Source organism: Alexandromys fortis, unplaced genomic scaffold (genome assembly GCF_014885135.2).
Source record: "Alexandromys fortis isolate MF-2015 unplaced genomic scaffold, M_Fortis_MF-2015_v1.1 scaffold_78, whole genome shotgun sequence".
NCBI lineage: Eukaryota > Metazoa > Chordata > Mammalia > Rodentia > Cricetidae > Alexandromys > Alexandromys fortis.
Window position 1 is genome coordinate 1,052,614 of NW_026067977.1, and position 18,555 is coordinate 1,071,168.

An 18,555-nucleotide genomic window follows, 5' to 3' on the forward strand; every position below is an offset into this window, starting at 1 on the left:
AAATCTGGAGCTCAAGGAGATATGCATGTGTCTGGGAGGTGAGAAGAGTTAGCAAGACCAAGAATTAAAGTTACGCTGCAAGCCAACAGGAGCAGAGTCAGCTGAGCCCTGTGGGAGTGTGCAAAAACTCAACTCCGAGGCTCCCATATTCAGCCATTCAGTATTTTTTGAATCAGTGTTTTCTGGATCAGTCAATGATCTTGAACAGGATCATAAAGAATATAATAATGATAACTGAAAATTTGAAAGATTTTTTTATCCTAGACTACCAATTACTTTCCCACACAGTATCAAATTTTGATCCCACTAAGTTGCCCATGAAGCACACCTGAGTGCCACTGTCTTAAAGCAGTGAGGAGACCTAGAAGGAACCAAGTGCTCACCTGCTGATGACAAAGGACAACCACAGAGCTTCATGCTCAACGTTGACCCAACCCCAGTGCTCACTCTGACACCTCAAGTTCTCCAACATACAGACTTCTAGGCAAAAAGTTGGCAGTTAAGTTTAATTTGTTTGAGATTGTTGATCCAGACATGTCCTTCCACCAGTGAGCTAGCTGCATGAATGCCAGGACAGCTGTGAACACAGCCCCACGTGTCTGCAGATGACAGTGTCGGGTCACTGGGTCAAAAGGTTGGACACCTCTGTAAGGATCCAGCTCTGGGATTCTCTTCTAGTCGTACAAGGCCAGTCTTCCCCTTCATCTTAAAATTACTTATGGTGCTGGAGATACAGCTCAGTAGTTAAGAACAAGTTGCTCTTCCAGAGGAACCAGGTTCAATTCTCAGCACATACACAACCACCTGTAACTCCAGTTCTAGGGGATCTGATGCCTTCTCCTGGCCTCCACAGGCACTGCACCCACATAGTACACAGACATCCATGCAGGCAAGCATTCAGACACATAAAATAAAAATAAATACTTTAAACAGTTCTAAAGCTATATGTTGAGAAGTATTGTACAATTATATGAATACTAATGAAGATGTATATTTTAGATATGACATAAAAATAAAGGTCTTTTTTAATTATTGAAGGTAAAATGCCAAACACAAGTCTCTTCTTGTGTACAGCTGCCCTCAGGAATATGGGCTAAGTTTCACTGTCTTTCACATTCCGCCCCCACCCCGAAGGGTGGAGGACTCTCTCACGTGGATTACTGATTACTTCGCATAAACTTATAAAACATAACCAAAATAAGTGGAGAGAAGAAAACTATAAGCTGACAGACACTACCTTTAAATATCTCTAGAATCACCTGAAGCTTAGGAATACTGAGAAGAGAAAAAGTGAGGGGGGCTGGGCCTGATTAGGTGTCGTGAAGGGACTGTGAGGTCCAGGACCCCTTTCCAGAAAGACCTGCTCTGCTCTAGATCAGCATGTTTTGTTGGTTTGTTTGAAGGGAAGAGTCTCACCAGCTGGGTAGTCCTGGCTGGTCTGAAACTCACTGTGTAGACCAGGCTGGCCTTGAACTCACAGAGATCCACCTGCCTCTGCCTCCCAATGCTGGGCTTAAAGGTGTGCATCACTGTGGCGGTTTAGATTAATGAAGACCAATAGTAATAGATATTTGAACAACTTTAATGGAAAAAACAGACTCACAAAACCAAGGTTCCAGCAAAGTACCAGAAGCAGGAAGGGGCATGAGGCGTCTGCGCACCCAATTTATCAGTAAACATTCGCCTGAGGGCGGGCTTATCCCTACATCTCCCCCTTTTTGTCTAAATAAGACAAAACTAAACCAAATACAACTATAAACAATAATAACAAGTAATAGATATAACAAACAATATTGAGAACAAAAGTTTTACCAGACATTCTATCTCAAGGAGTCTAAATAATGTAGAGAGTAATTACAATTATATAATCTTCAACTCCGTCAAAGATCTGAGAAGGGAATAAACATTACTTAACAAATGAGAGATAACCAAAATGTGCCATAAATGACAGAGGCAACAGACTACCTGGGCAATCACCCAAATTCTCGTTCGCAATGTTGAGTCAACCAACTTTGGCTAAGGCCTAGCCATTCCCAACCCATTTTTTCTTTTTTTAAAAACAGTAATTGTTCAATACTGATATGGTGATAATCAAAAGCTGCACGGAATTTGCTAGAAAGCATTTATCCGTAAGTATTGTTCAGCTCCCAAGACTTACAGCACTAATTACAAGTGATAAGTATGACATCAATGAATATGTTGTGACAAAATGAACGTCACCACAAAAGGCAACTATGTGTTAGTCTGTGGAGACTAACATCATGTCTCCAGAAAAATTAGTGAGCCATGGATTCCACCCCATCAGCCAAAGATACATTCACAAGCACACCCACTTCCACTTCAAGACACGACAGGACAGGCATGTGGTTTAAACTGTCGCCACTGAGGAGAAGAGTTTCAGTCAGTTCGACATCACCATCACCAAGCCTTCAATGTCCTGCTCAAGGAACAAGACAAGCATTCAATGAACAGAATAGATAGCTTCAGAATTGGGGAGGAGGGTGCAGGGGTTGAGAGGAAAGGCAGAGAACCAGTAACCGTAGTGGCTGGAGCTTGGACCCTTGGAGCTCTAAGAGAGAGCTTCTCCAGCCCCATTCACTTACTGAGCCAGTGAAGTAGAGCAACCTCCTGCTACCCCAGTCTTCCTCCCAGGCTGACCTGGGAGAACAAATATGGCTGCATGTCAGCCTGCACTTTGCATAGGGGCGAGAGGTTGCTGAAAATCTCCGTGAGATGTTTATGCTACTACTTTTATTCAACATGAGTTTTATTGGTTGCTTATTTTATTGGTAGCTTACCATGTGTTGATCACGAAGCTAATTCTAGCCTTCAAGTTCCTTTTAATCTAATGAAAAACAGACCGAAATGAGTGACCTTGTTACCAAACGACAACCAAGAAGCTGTAAGTGACGGTGAGTGTACAGAGCAATGCCAGGGTCGTTCCTACGCTTTTGACAGAAGGGGTTTAAGTAAACGTCTTGCAATGGAAAGAGCAACTTATGACGTAATGCTAGAGAGAAATTCTTAGCAATCAAGCACAGAGAGCAAGTGGGATTGCCAAACAGTGGGGTTTCCTATCAAGGAGGGCAGGCGAAAGGCCCAGCCAGGGGAAGCTCTGCAGGTGGGTCCCAGGCCCAGGTTATAAGGGAGCTCCGCTATGCAGGGCTAGTTACTATACAGCTCACTATTGAGGCCTGATGATCACAGAGGACCTAGGAGTAGGAGAGGACCAGGACAGGCAGACACACTGGACTGAGGCACAGGAGTTCTGTGAGAGATAGAAGGGCAGCATCCTCGACAGCAGTTAAATGCTGCATGGGGTTTAGCTTGCATGCATACGTTGTAAACCTTTAAGGTAACAGCAATATATTTTAGTTATAGAAATTATACACAATCTGGAAAATATAGAAAAATCATAGGCCACGTACTGAGAGATACTGAAATATATCTGTGGAATATCCTACCACCTGGAGTCCTATACACATTTTTGCAACATGTAAATTATGTATTTTAGATTCTCTCCGCACATTGTGATATTAGAATTTGTCTAAATCTATCTTCAGGGTGTGTGGTGGGAAGTATATTTCTATTCAATAATGTATTTAGCTCCTCTCAGCTCTGTTCCATTTATTCTGTTTACCAAGACTTATGATGGTTTCCTCATGAGAGTTTTCACAAACTGGAAATACCGGGTCTACAAAGCTTTTCAAGGCTTTGACACACGCTGTCATCAGATGCAGAACGCACCAGAGGCAATTCGAGCCAATTCGCATGCTTTCCAGCAGGTCCAATTTAGCCACGCCCTCTTCAACACTCCGCTTTTAATCCTCAGTTTGATAAGCACAATATCATAGTGTTGGATATGTAATCGTATTTTCGTTGGCCATGTTCTGTAAGTATGGAATTCATTAGAGCGGGATTTTGTTCTCAGACTCTCTGAGATAATGGGATGGCCCCGCCAACTGTTGGAATTCAGGAGGGGGAATATTTGCTTTAAGTAATTTCAAAACAGATTTTAGGTGCTATGGGAGATACAAAAAGAATATCCAGGCCCTTTGTAACCTCACAGCCTGCTTCAAGAGGAAGAGACTTGCATAATTAGCAAAATTTCAGCAGCGGGAGTGGACAGAAGAGAAAGGTAAGTGAGGCCTGTATCGATGGGGTCGGGGGTCACAGGCTCAGGATCTGTACTAAAGGGTGAGCAGGGGGACATGCTTTTAGGTGTGGGGCTCTACATTTCTGTCTTCTTACCTCCTCCTGCCAGCAGCTCGGATGTGGCATACAATATCATCTAGAGGACCCACTAGAAATACCGATTCCAATCCAGACCCCAGGGATGGGTACCACTGTGTGCAGAGCCTCCTTGGTCTCTGAATCCACAGTATTGGGAATGCCTCTGGATACATCTGAAAGAGTCCAACTGATGACAGATTGAGGCTGAAATTTTGGACTATGTCAATCAATCAACCAAGAGCATCTCCATATTGACAGCTAAATAGTAAAAAGGCAACATGACCAGGACTGAGCCATCAGGAAAGCTAAGCTGTAGGGCAAGGCTCTGTGTGTGAACCACACAGCAGTGTCCCCTCCAAACAACTCCTGTCAGCCCCAGGCCAACTAGAAAAGCGGGGGGGGGGGGCATACAGTGGCCATTTCTTTTGATTCCCCCAACAATTGCTGACTAACCTTCTACCATTTACAGTTTTGAATTTTTATCAAAAATTTTATCAAAAATAACAAAGGAAAGTCACTGCTTTCCTGGGACTTACACTTAATTGTGGAGGAGCAATAGTGGAAAAGCTAAAGGATATGGAGAGAGGGAAGCAGGAATGGGAAGTGGAAGGAATTTAACTGACTAAAGTTGGCAGTGATGGCAAAGCTGTGAAGGTAATGGAATCTGGGGAGAAAGATGAAGCTGTGTAGTGACCTAGGAAAGGAACATTTATATGGGGTGGCAGGGGGTGGCAAGTGCAAGGGCTCTGGGGCCTGAGCACCAAGAAGGAAATACAACTGAAAGAAGAACCAGGAAAGGAGAGCAATGGGAACCCACCTGGAGCCACGAACAAGTCTTGGAAGGAAGCCTCCGTCAGACACAGGCATGCTGGTCAAAGACTAGCCTGGGCTGGATAGTATGCCTCTTTGCTGTGAATCACCCCAGGTTTTGTTAACAACACAAGCTAAAGTTATGTTGGAAGGAGAGGCTCAATTGAGGACTGTCTCCATCAGGTTGCCGTAAGCTAATCTGTGCATTTACTAATTGATGAAGGACGGACAGCACAGGCAGCGGTGCCGCCTCTAGGCAGGTGGTCCCGAGCTATATAAGAGAGCAGGTTGGCCAATCAGTGAGGAACAAGACAGGGCTTCTGCTTCAGTTCCTGCCTTGCTTCCCCTGGGGATGGAGTGTGCTCTTAGACTTGTAAGCTGAAGCAAGCCCTTCCCACCCAAGGTTGGTTTTGGTCATGGCATTTTTTGTTGTTGTTGTTGTTGTCTTTGTTGTTTTGTTTTCTTGGGGAGGGGGGGTTATCACAGTAAAAGAAGCCACAGTAAAAGAAGAGAGTAAAACTGCTCTTGCAGAGGATACAGGTTCTGTCTCCAACACCCACACCTAGCAGTTCACAACTGTATGGAATTCCAGTTCCAGGGGATCCAAGACCACCTCCTGGCTTCTGTGGGCACCTGGATGCAGAGTGCACACATAAACCCACACATACAAATAACAAACAAATAAAAAGTATTAAATAGATATACATCGTGCCAATCAGGTGCTGTGTTAATAACACCCACCTAAAGAAAGTGCTGGACTCTCCAGTCTATACACATATCAGATTCTACCAGTATCCATTTTCCAGGGGTACAAAACACTCCGAAATAGACAGAAGGTTTTTCTCATTCCTTCTTTCTACTAGAGTAAGCCCAACAAATGTTTCTCAAGGAGGCGTGTGCTTTCTGACATGGGCCATATCTGTTGGATGTTCAAAATACACATCTCTCTGGGGAGATTCATTACAGTTCAAATTATACATGTCTGTTAAAGCAGGGATCAATTCCCCCTTCCACATATTTGTTATTGCTGCTTTCTGAAACTTCCTTCCAGCCCCAAAGAGGTCTTAATCCCTGTCAAATGTTATTACGTTCCTAACTTTTATATAGTCTTGAAGGGGATTGTTTATTCAGTTTCAGGGACTCCCGGTTGCTGCCAAATATTATTTCATTTCAGCACAGATGTAAAGGGCCCAATGACTGGGATTACTTCACAACCCTGACACCGTGGAGAGATGGATCCCAGTTTAATTATGGACAGCTGAAAATGATCTGGGAGTCACCTGCTCGGGGTATTTATCATCATTATGAACTTCTCACCAGACTGTGGCCCGCACGCTCTCATAACGTCCCATTTGTGTTGGGCAGCCATTCCGATCTCGGCAGAACCTACCGTGTCTGTCACCTTTGAATTTATGGATAGACAATTTAATATTGCCTGGTTATTTTCCTTTCCTCCTCTCGGAGTGAGAAAATGTGTCTCAGTCATTCGTGCTCCTTTTCCTTTTTCCCCCTGTCTCCATTGCTCGCTCCCGCTGCTGCCTTCACCCTCCCAGCTGCTTTTCCAATTATGCCTCATTGGAAATTATTCATTACTTAAAGAATGTGGCCTGGTTAGGCTAGACGCATGAAGGAACCAGCAATGCAAAGACCGAAGTGCACTCAGCACGTCAGGTTAGACGCATTAGGAATCAGCAATGCAAAGAGCGAAATGCAGTCAGCACCCCATGAATTTAGTGGGAATGAAGAAAGAGAGCAGGGGGGGGGGGGGCTAGGGGAAAACTCAGGAGCTAGAGGATGCTTGCCAGAGACTGCCTCTATCTTACCTTAGAGTCGCTGTCAAGAAAAACCGGATTCCTACTTCTAAGGCCCTCGCTACATCTATTCCTCCACATTCTGTTTCTATTTCTGCCTTTCTCAAAATGGACCTTGATTTCTTCCCCCAGTGGGATGAGACAAAGGGTTAAATGAACTGAGCATTCAGGAGCTAGTCAACTGATAATGAGCCTCACCCCTCCAGCCACTTCCTGGTCCTCTTCTCTCCTGAAAGCCATTCAGGAGTCCCCAACCCATACTCCATACTTAGATACCCCTAAGAGCTAACTAACAATTAAGATGAATGTATCGCTCACCACACTGAGTCTTTATAGGTGTTCATTTAAATCTCAGTATTGACATGAGAACAGCACTACTCAATTCTCTTTCCATCTATCGTTCTCAATAGGGGCCAATCCACCGTCCCCATCCCCATCCCCAGACATTTTGACAGTGTCTGGGGATACTGACTGCCACAGTTAGGTAGAAGCCATGGTGCAAGAAGCATCCTATAGTTCACAGGAAATCCCTCCACAACAAGGGCTACTGGTTCAAAGTATCGATAGTGCCACTGATGAGAAGTTTGGAGATGGATTTTCTTTAAAACTCTGAAGCTTGAAGGGGTTAAATAACTTGTTCAAAGCTACCTGGGAGGACTGTAGTGTCTTCACTTGTGCCTTCGAGTCACATTGCAGGTAAATAGTTAAAAGGCTTCAGCAACAGGCTGATCATTCCTAGCAACAAAGACGCCTCAGTTCCCAGCCAGAACCCTTTTATATGAGCACACCTCAGCGTTAAGTGGCCTTTTTCAACTGTTTGCTGGTTACCTGCTCCGGCATCCTTTTCAACAAGTACATAGAATTGAGCACGTGGAGAGCAACATTTGACTCTAAACATTGACATTTCGTGCACATACACACACACATACACACACACACACACACACACACACTGGGGCAAATAATTCCACTGATTTTTAAATGCTATTAGCAGATATATGACAAGTATAATATAAGGGTATATTACATAAGTATAGTCACACTGCCCCAATACTCTTTGAAGTAAGAAATAGAATTGCAGTATACAATAAATAAATTATATATAGTTAATCTGACCCATCCTTACTGGTAGACATAGCATCTTGTTTCCTGACTATAAATAAAAATGATAGATCATCACACGTATTCATTTTAAACTACCAATCGAACGTGTTGCTGTCGTTCCATTTACTTTTTTAGTAGCACAAATGCCAGTTTTTAGAATATATAGAAACACGGTGTATATTTTAGAAACTCAATTAGCTCCAAACTTTGTTTGATGCACTCCTATTTTGCAATCACACCTGTACGCACGCACACAATAACAGTCACAGCCCACACTTCCACGAGTCCCAGGCATGCATAGCCAGACTGTGTGTCTGACACTCCGCACACTCCATGTTTTTCTCTCCCACAATCTGTGCGGTATCCGTGTCCACCCCACCCACTTTCCCCACGCTCTTGCAGCTCTCACCCCGGTTAGAGGATGTAGTAGTTATTTAAGGAAGACTTTATTTTGGCTTATGGTTCCAGAGGGAGAGTTTATAATGGCGGGGGCAGCATGCCATGCCCAACAACAGAAGGAGCCGGATGCTGGCTGATCACTTGTTGTCCACATACAGAAATGAGTTGGGGGGAGGAAAATACAGTGAAGCTGTGAACCCTGAGAGCTGGCTGGCAGGAATGTACTTCCTCCGGCCAGGCCGCACCTCCCTAACCCCACCCATGACACATTTTTTCCTGCCAGGCCCTGCCTCCCAATCCCCCATGACACACTTCTTCCAGCAAGATCCCACCTCCCAAAGGTTCTATAGCCTTTGCAAACAGCACCACCAACTGTCAGTCAAGTGTTCGAACACATTGCCGGTGGAGGACGTTTTGCATTCTAACCCCAAGGAAAAGACTTACATATCTCATCCAGAACTTCTCTCCTGAGTGGCTTGTTCCTCGGCTACCGCAACTCTAAGCAGGGAAAGAAGTGTTCCAAGAACCACAAATGTTGAGACTGGGTTCGCTTTCACTGCTGGCCTTGGGTATGGAGGTCCTTTGAGTTTGAGAGAAGAGCCATCTCCTGCCATCAATCCTACACAGCCATGTCCAATACTCATTGCTGGGAAAGCTTCCCCCACATCCCATATTGAAGCACACAGTCTCAAAACACAGCCAATCACCCATACAAATAAACTAAATTCAAAGCGAGTTGCCAAGTGAAATCTCTCCTATTTTCCTGAGTATTAGCATCCAAGAGGCCCCAGGTACTGAGAAAGCCTACCAGAAGGGAGAAAGGTAACAGAGAGAAATCAGAAGTGACCTGAAAACCTTTGATGTGTGCCTCACACCAGCCCTGTTCATCTGTACACAGCAATGGATTTACCAAATGTCCAGAGAAAAGATCTCAGCCTAGCCCCTACAGATCTCCAATGCTGCCCCCTTCAGCACACTGTGCGCCTGAGCACCCACTGTTACTGTCACCATCTACAGTCTTTGCTCACTTACTGCTGGTGTTCGTTGAGGGTGGGACTGAACAGTTGTCTTATCTGCATATAAAAAGACTCCAACACACAATTTCAAATTTAATTTAAGTTAAATTTTAAACTTTTCCCCACTTTTTACATCATAAACCTACCCTGACCAAAACACATGGCTACTTACGTGCTAATTTTAGCCCATTTAAAAAATAACAAATTTCAATACCTTTGACTTCTAGCAATGTTCACACCATACACAGAAGCCATATCTTACAATAAAGACAAAGAACATTTCAATTATTATACCCACCTCCAAATAAAGCTATCGCTATCAATATAGACAAAGATATAAGGATGAAAAATGTCCTGTGTTGGTGATGGTAGACAACAGACCTACTCATGACATATTGGTAGGAACAAAAATGCTACTAATAAGAATATATAGACACCTAATATGAAAAAATAGCCTGCTTGTGTCCCTAATTAAATGACCAAACACACATACAAGAGAAGACTACTGTCTATTAAAAAATATACACACATGAGCAAAACATGTCAGTAGAGCAAATTGTTCCAGATATTTTTATATAAAAACACAAGCCACAAATCATTTGCTCATATAAATAGAAAGGTTGTATAAAACATGAAGAGGGTATATGTGTGTACATATATGTGTATATATACATACATATGTATATATACATACACATACACACACACATATATATATATATATGAGAGAGAACGAGAGAAGAGAGAGAGATACACTTATGCGTGTGCAGAGAATTGTGGAAGGCTGCTTGTGGATTGCTTAATAGTGGTCATCCCTAGAAAGAGGTCTGGTAACACATTTGGGAAGATAGTCCCTTTTCACTGCCTTGCTTTTTCTACTGTTGAGATGTTTTCACTGTGGGAATGGCTAATGAATCAATCATACACTGAGGAAATGAGTTATCCCAAAGAAGGTGATAGTAAAAAATATATATACATTAGATCCTCTGTATCCAAAAGCCTGTTTGCTCAGCTCTGTGCTAGTCTGGGCAGCATCAGCGTCTACTCTTGTTAATAATCTTGATACTCTTGATAATCTAGCTGTTGTGTGCTAGATTATCCACCCAATTCTAAGTCATCTACCCAAAATAGGGGGCTAAATATAAAATCATGCCTTGCAAATCACCACAGTTAGAGAAAAATTCCATAGACCCCAAGAGAAACTCTCTAAACAAAGGCTTTTTCCTGCAAGGGGGACCATAGTTATTTAAAGCTTCTGAAAGAAATGGCTTCCCCTGGCCTTCTACATCCCCTCTCTCACACACATAGCCACTGCTTTCTATTTCCTTCTCAGCTTGCCATAAAACTGTGCTCCTGATAGGAGAAACGCAGGTCTGAAATCTATGTGCATCCTCAGCATTCACTTGAGACCAAGTGCACACGTTAAGCAGTGAACAAACTGTCCCATGTGGTAAACACACTGGGGAAATCAGGCAGAAACCTCACGGATTCCTATCCATCCATCCATCCATCCATCCATCCATCCATCCATCCATCCACCTACCCACCCATCCATCCATCCACCCACCCATCCGTCCATCCATCCATCCATCCTTCCATCCATTCATCCATCTATCCATCCATCTGTCGATCCATCCATCCTTCCACCCCCCGTACCCACCCGTCCATCCATCCATCCATCCATCCATCCATCCATCCATCCATCAATCCATCCATCCACTTGCCATGGGAATGTAGGAACCAGTTCTAAGCCCTGGGAAGGTATCTGCCTATGTCTAGTATGTGAGAAGGTGCTACAAAGAGAAGGAGTGGTTGGGGGAGCACAGGTATCTGTGAGTGGGTCTGACTGACATCCAGACCAGGAAAAGATTTAGCTTCTTTCTTTTATTTTTGTTGTCTCAGATCACTAGATGGCAAATACGATGGAGTCTTCTTCATGCACGGTGATACAGAGTCAGACATTGTTCTTGCTTAGCAAGCTCAGAGTCACAAAGCATCCTAAGAGAAAGGACATCTATCCACACTTCTGAAGTGTCCCATCTCCACTGCAATGCTTGACATTCTTCTACAGTGGCCTTTCCAAAAATAGGTCATATTCAGTCAGTCTACTCAAAGCCTTTTCATGGGGCAGGTCCTTCCATCTACAGCCCTGACCTATGGAGCTCCCTGGGAATCTAAGGCCTCACCCTATCACAGTATTCACCATATTAATGAGTCCAGTTCACCCTGGGATTCATGTTGGGTTTCTGACTCAAGCCAGGCACTTTTATTTGGTAGTGACCTGATGAGTGCCCAGGTTCAAAGCCATAATATCACTGCTTTTCTAATCAGTTTGGGAAACCTAGGTTTTTATCTAATCGAAGCCAACTTCTTGCTGCTGCATTCCACCAAGTCTACCAATACTTGCAGCCCTTGTTATCTTGCTTTCGAATACACACATTCACTCACAAGCAGAGAAAGAAGAGAGAGCACACGGACTGCAACACATACAAAAAGAGATATACATACCCAGACGCATGTGCACACACTGACCTTAACTTCTGCATAAGTTTCCTTCAGAGTCCTGAAAGGTGGAAGGTTGATTCTTTCTCCTTAATTTGCGCACATAAGGTGGGCAAAACGAAGCCTTTCCAGAGTGGTCTGTTGAAAGGAGAATCATCTCTTAAATCCTCTTTTTCAGTTTTTAATTCCCTAAATGGCATCCTTCAAACAAAAGTCCGCCAAGGATTTGTTTTCCATGTGAAACCCAAGTCCTGATATCTGACTCTACATCTGCGAGTAACAGTGTGAAAGGAAAGACCTGCTGGTGGGAGGTCACGTGCACACACCTTTTCTTTGCTGCCCCTCCTAGGGACAGTGCACACCCCACAAGAAAGGGTTCAGTCTCAACTTTTAAGCTGGCATGGACTTGTTTTTCTTAATTTCATTAGTTATCCTAAGGGCATTCAAAAGAGCCGCATCTGGAGTCAAGTCGCGCCAGAGAAAGCCCAGAAGACAGGGGTGTCCAGGCTTTGCTGGTGGTGCCCCTTGCAGGTTCAGGTTGAGCTGTCTGTGGGCTTGTCTGCCACTGAGTGGTTTCCACATGGACCAGCAGGGCCAGGCAGAAGGAACCAGCAGGAGCTCCATCACCCTCTACTGTACCCTCTTAGCATCTTCAGCAGAGTGCCTGCTGTCCCGGTGGCCTTTCCCACCACCCATCTCCCCACAAGAGGAAGACATCCTTGCTCCTTTGATGAAATGTCAGGTATCTACTGAAACCCAGCATGCCACAGCTTTCAGATATGCAAATTAACTTTGATGGCCTGCAAAATGCTTCTCTCTGGGAACTTTTGGTTGTGCTTCTAGTACATTTTACCCCAGGGAGGCAATGTTGGTGGACTCCTGGAGTCAAGAAACTAGGGAGCACATCCGGACGCATCCCATTGGTTACCATGACACCAGCCAAGCTTCACCCAAACCTTTCTGGGCACAGGTGCGAATCCTGACCTTGCGGACCTCCAGGAGAAGGCTGAGCTTCCTCTCTGGGTAGCCGGCTCCAGCACAGACTGCCTTCAGTGCCACCATAATCTCCCTACTCCACAAGAAAGCGCCAGGCCAGACTGCCATGAGCTTTAAAACCCCAGCGTTGAATGTCTGAGACCAGATGTCACAAAGCAGCCTGACTGTCAACACACTGTTCAGCCTCTATTGAAAAATGACATCTCAAACCAAACAGTAACCCCCACCCTTGGGGTTGGGTCCAGTCACACAGTTCCTGGGCAGCAGTTCTCCTTAAGAATCCCGGAACATCTTGGATCTGGTCACCATTAAATGGAGAGGAGCTGCAGGTGTCCTGTCCGTTTTCTTGATCCCGAAAATCACAACAATCCTGCCCTTTCCATAGCTTGTGCCAGCAAGACAGAACTTGCCCTAAAAGCAAGCACTGTGCTTCCTGGGAGCACTCATCTCTCACCCACCCCACCTCACCCCCCTCCCACAAGTTTGGGTTTTCTGTTTGTTCCTTTGGTTTTTGGAAAGGAAATCTTTAAAGACCTCCTCTTCCTGGGTTTCTCTTTCTCAGTGCAGAGCAGGAACCTGTGGATTCTCTACAAAGTCCAATTACATTTTGGCACATGAAGATCCACAGGGCCTTCTCCAGTTCGGAGCAAAATATGCGCCCCGCCCCCCTTTCTTTAAGCTATTTCCCTTGGCCAGGGGGAAAGTCAGAGAGACTGGACCGGTCATGGAAACCCTGACCCAAGAACTAGCGTGAGCCTCAGACAAGACACGGCTCTGGAGAAGCAGTGTACACGGTCATTGTCTAGATCGAGCGCCTGAAATCGACACCATATGCACCGGAGGGGCGAGTGCTCCGACGGGGCGGGGGGAGAAAAGCCACATGTCAGAACATTCTAGCAACACCTAATCCATCTCGCGGTTATAAATAAATATGATGCTCCTTTAAAAAACAAAAGTTGAAAAATCCTTCGCTAGATTGCTCCTGTGACAATCCTTCAGGTAGAAGCAGACTTTATTAGGGAGACAACAGGACTAAAGAGAAACGCATAACAACTTTTATGGTATATTTTACATGATTTTATTTTTTTTTGCAGTAAATAAAGTGGTTATAGGGCTCCAAGGAAAAGGGCCCAGATGTTAGAAAGTTGTGTGAAATTTAGGGGAAACAAGCTGTAAAAAACACAGCCATAAAATAGGCTGTCAGTGCCACACATCTGGACAATACAGCTGTATGTTCCCAGGGCCTGTCGTCACCCAAAGAAAACTCAATAACCTCATTTCACCCCAATTAGTCCGCATACCAACAGGATCAGCTTTAAGCTGCGGGGGGAGGGGGGCACCATTCGTACGGTGCCCCTGTGTCAAGCAGCTTTTATCTTTCACTTGGATTTGGTCACCGAGAAATAAGAGACTGCCAATACAGTCATTTCCACCGTTACAAAACGCGATTCTATTATATTGTCCTAATAAGTCAAAGTTTGACAGTTCGGACTACCAGCTCTGCCAAACGACAACAGACTCTCTTAGCATGAGCGTGACCTATCAGTCATCCCAGATGAGAGTTCACTCCCTTGCCAGAGGCGAGGTTGATAATGAAAGGATTGAATCTCGGTGGCCCCAGGCACATCTCCCTTGCGTGTATTTGGCCAGCAGTGTCCTGTCCTTGCATTAAGACAAATATCAGAAAACGTAAAGAGCCACGCCGTCCTCTTCTCACTGATAGGCTGTATCCAAGATTGCACAGTGTCACCCTTCCTAATAATCGTGCTTCTTTATAGGTGTTGCTGGCAGCAAGAACCATTATGGATAGTGGAGAGAAACTTACCTTACCGTTGATAGGGAAACTCTTGAAGTTTCAACTTCTCCAGGTTAAATCAAAGGACCAGCAGAGACGCGAAAATGAAAAGAAGGTACTGTAATGGCACATGGGTTCCCAGAGCTCAGCAAGTAGTGGGGGAACACAGTTAAAGACATCCCCCCCATCCTAAGCTACTATAGCCCACGACCTGGCAAACCTAAACGTTACTCCTGCTCCTGAGGGAACAAGCTGCCCACAGACGTGTTTGAAGGGTTGTGATAAATAACATTAAAAATAAGCCCCCTCATTTGTGAAAATGGCAATATCCATGACATATAATCAAGGTGGTCTTATGGTAGAATCCTATAAGATTGTAGTAATAATGGGACCCAGGAAAGAGAAACGGTCATAAGAAGTAAATATCAAAACAAGAGGGAAGAATCCTCAAGTAAGGGTCTAACTATTTAAATTATCTGCGGTATTCACTTGGCGGGTTTATTATAATGACAAGCACCTGTTTCCAGACGCTCTATTTATTCATTTTTCTCATATGGAAACTTTTCATTAGCTTTGCCTATGGAAATCAACCAACGTGGTTTTTTTTTTAATTCACATTTGTATCTGAAAAAATATTTTAAATATTTTAGCCCAATTCAGAGGCATTTGTTATGATCATTATTTGAAATAAGAAATGCTTTCCGTAGTTTTCAAATCATGCTGAAATATTTGTGATGCCAAATACATCTATACATATGTGAGTGATACGTATGCACATGCATATGTGAAAATGATTGGATTATGGATCCCTTGTGACCTTAAGTACAAAGGGCAAAAACCAACCAATGGAAAACAAAAAGGTAAATATATTCTAATTATGCCATCCTTACCTTTTGGAAAAAAAAATCCTTAGACATAGGTATCCTATTTGATTAAAGTCCTAACTGAATAGTTGTGACGGCCATAAGATGATGATGGTGGTGGTGGTGGTGGCGGCAGCGGCAGCGGCGGTGACATAACTTTGTACTTGCAATATAGGGCTCCATACTTTCCTAAGAGAACCCCATGTAGCTTCTCACTGGGGTGGCTCCCTGCACCCAGGACAACTCCATTCACAGAAATAGCTGACGTTGGAGTTTTCCCTCTACCGATGCTCTTTCTGTCCTTGATCATAGATTTGCACCTCAAGAAACGCTCAGAGAAGTTAAGAGTTAGCAGAAGAAAATTTAGACAATTTGAAACTACTATAGCACTCTCTACGTTTGTGCTTAAATGCCAGTGTCACGGGAGAACTTGAACCGTGAGAGTGAACTGCAAGTTTAGTAAACCGCCCGCGCTTCTGCACAGATGGACAGCATGCTGGAGAGTCCCTGTGTGTGTCCGTGCCCGTCAGTAATTGTTTACTATGATATTTTCAGGTTTCAGCGAGCAATCTCCAAATAAAAATAGAATATCTTAGACACTTGGGAAATTTTTTAAATGCATGAAATGACATAAAATGTGTGTGTTATTCTTCTGCTCAGTATTTCTCTGAATTGTGGACTGTATTAGCATGGTTAGGAGATTCTGAGACTATGGAAAATCCCTGATTTGCTTGTTGAAAGTCCGAGTGTCTAACAAACCGTGGCTTGAACTTTAGATTTTTGAAGAAGAAAGCATGAGACTCAGTAAGAGAACTCTGAGCAATTAAGACCCGACAATTACATAATCTAATTTAATGTCCTTATTATCACTGGTTCCCAGAGCACGAGCCCCTTGTGTCTGAGCTGAAACCATCTGAGTAGGTGCTAAATAAATTGATGAAAACTGATTGGAATAGATTACTCCCCAGAAAGCCCTCCTCATAAATGCGAGATGAAAGGGGTTGTTTGCGGGGTGAGGTAATCTATGTACATTTCGGCGACCCTACCCGAGAGGTTAGTTGGAACAATTGAGGTTAATGCTTGTCAGCCGAAAGTCTGGCAGAGAGCGAAACAGCCATGTGCGGCATATAGCCTGCTCCAGCTAAGGGAAGCGTGTTCACAACACGAAGGAGGATTTTCTGCCTCTGCTGAGCCCAGAAGAAGGCTTGCTTCTGCAGAGGGAGTGGGTCTTCAGCTTTTTTAAACTTGCCATTAAGTCTACAGAGATATTCGCTTTCATGTGCTAATTCTAGTATATTGCTTACATCTGTCCAAGCCTGAGAATATTTTATATTTTCTGTGCTTGATTTTTGGAAATGAACAATGAATACTTTCTTTAAAAAAAAAATCCATAGCAGTAATTACAGAAAAGGTTGAGGCAAGGATGAGGACACAGAACTCATGGAGTTAGGTTGTCTCTGGACTTTTAGCTCCCAGGAAAGAGATGTAATGTGTCACCATATATTTGGTCCTATCTCCTCAATCATAATTTTCTTTAAAAGAAGATAGTAAACTACAGTTTTAAGTGCAGGATAGAACAAAAGATCTTTTAGACTCGGTTAAGTTGAAGAGCGTGCTGCAGTTGGATTCTGGCCGTTGCTTTTGCTTTCTGCTTTGAAAGAAAACTTGCTAGGTTATGAATATCATGGAAACTATAAGAAAGAGGTACTTTGACGAAAAAAATGTAAAATCTTTAGCATGTTGATTTCTAGGATACACTTGGAAGTTTCTAGTTTTAAATACATTGAACCTGTTTGAAAATACTTTGCTAAGGACCTCCAGCTATTATCAATATAGATATAGACTATGGTAGATATAGATGATGATATAGATACAGACTAGAAACATGCTCTATTGTACAAACATTTCTAACATTTTACAGCTTCTGAATATGATTGTCCTGTATTATGGCGGCAAATTAGATTGTTTATTATGCCATTAAATTTGATGAGAGTGTTTGCTCAGAAATGAATCTCCCTCGTACCATTGTCTCAATGATCATTCTACAGTTCTAGTCCTGTTGCTGTCCTCTGTCGTTAGTTCATCAACTCAGCAAACGCTAACTGAAACACACATCTGCAGACACAGCGTCCTGGCTGCAAACACACTCATAATATTCAGTATGGTTTTAAAATACATCTCTTGGCTTTGGTGCTGTAGCATTTTGCCTTAGCTATTATATAAATTTCTAATTTCACTCCCTCTGACTTCTAATTAACTCCAAACTTTGCATTATATATTAATTATAAGCACTTACTTAATTGTGCATTATATTTCCATTAGATTGAAAAGCTAAAAGAAAATAGTTAATGTTCCGAAAAGTTGAAAATGGCTATGGCTACATTACAGACAAAATCAGTGACCTTGAATATCACTACCCAATGTAAATGGCATCTTCCATCTTTCAGAACTGAAATAAAAATATTTGCAAAAAGCTTTCCAAGAAGATTCAAATGTATTTTAATTGTGCCTTTTGCGGATGAATTCAATCTGCTCGCATTTTCTGAGAACATTACAGCGAATGCTTTTGTCTGAAAGGACGGCTCTTTCTGTTTGGAGCTTATGTGCTGAGAGCATGGTGCAGTCTTCTGATATGCACCAGAACGGGGGGAAGGCAGACATAAAGAACAAGGGACTGACAGTATCCAGCAAAAATTTTCATTAAAAGAAAGCCTAATTTTGATAATGCAGAGTAATGAAGCCCACACGAGCCTGCTCCCAAAGAAAAACGAAGAGAAGTTAGGAGAAGCTCCCACAGACATTCCCCAGCTTCCTCCAGCCCAAACCCCAAGGAGCTGGAAATCAGCCATCAAAATGCCATTTTTCGCGTGTGTTTTGTTTTAAAGGAAAGGCCATGGGGACCGACCAGGAAATTACAGGCTGGTTAGTTTTGATTCAGTTGTGGTTAAATTCTTCAGAAACTATTTTAAGAAGTCAAACAGAGGAAGAGCAGGGGCTCTGCTTAGTGGGACCCGTGTGGTTCCAGG

The 18,555-nt window shown here is 43.4% G+C and overlaps 1 protein-coding gene across 1 annotated transcript in view; it reads left to right on the forward strand.

Moving 5' to 3' along the window:
- The window catches only part of Spag17 (sperm associated antigen 17), a 237,311-nt gene that overhangs the window by 54,384 nt on the left and 164,372 nt on the right, over positions 1–18,555 (forward strand). Inside the window, exon 4 of the mRNA XM_050157515.1 lies at positions 14,650–14,781. Coding sequence (XP_050013472.1) covers positions 14,650–14,781 — 132 coding nt within the window. The remainder of the gene's footprint in view (positions 1–14,649; positions 14,782–18,555) is intronic.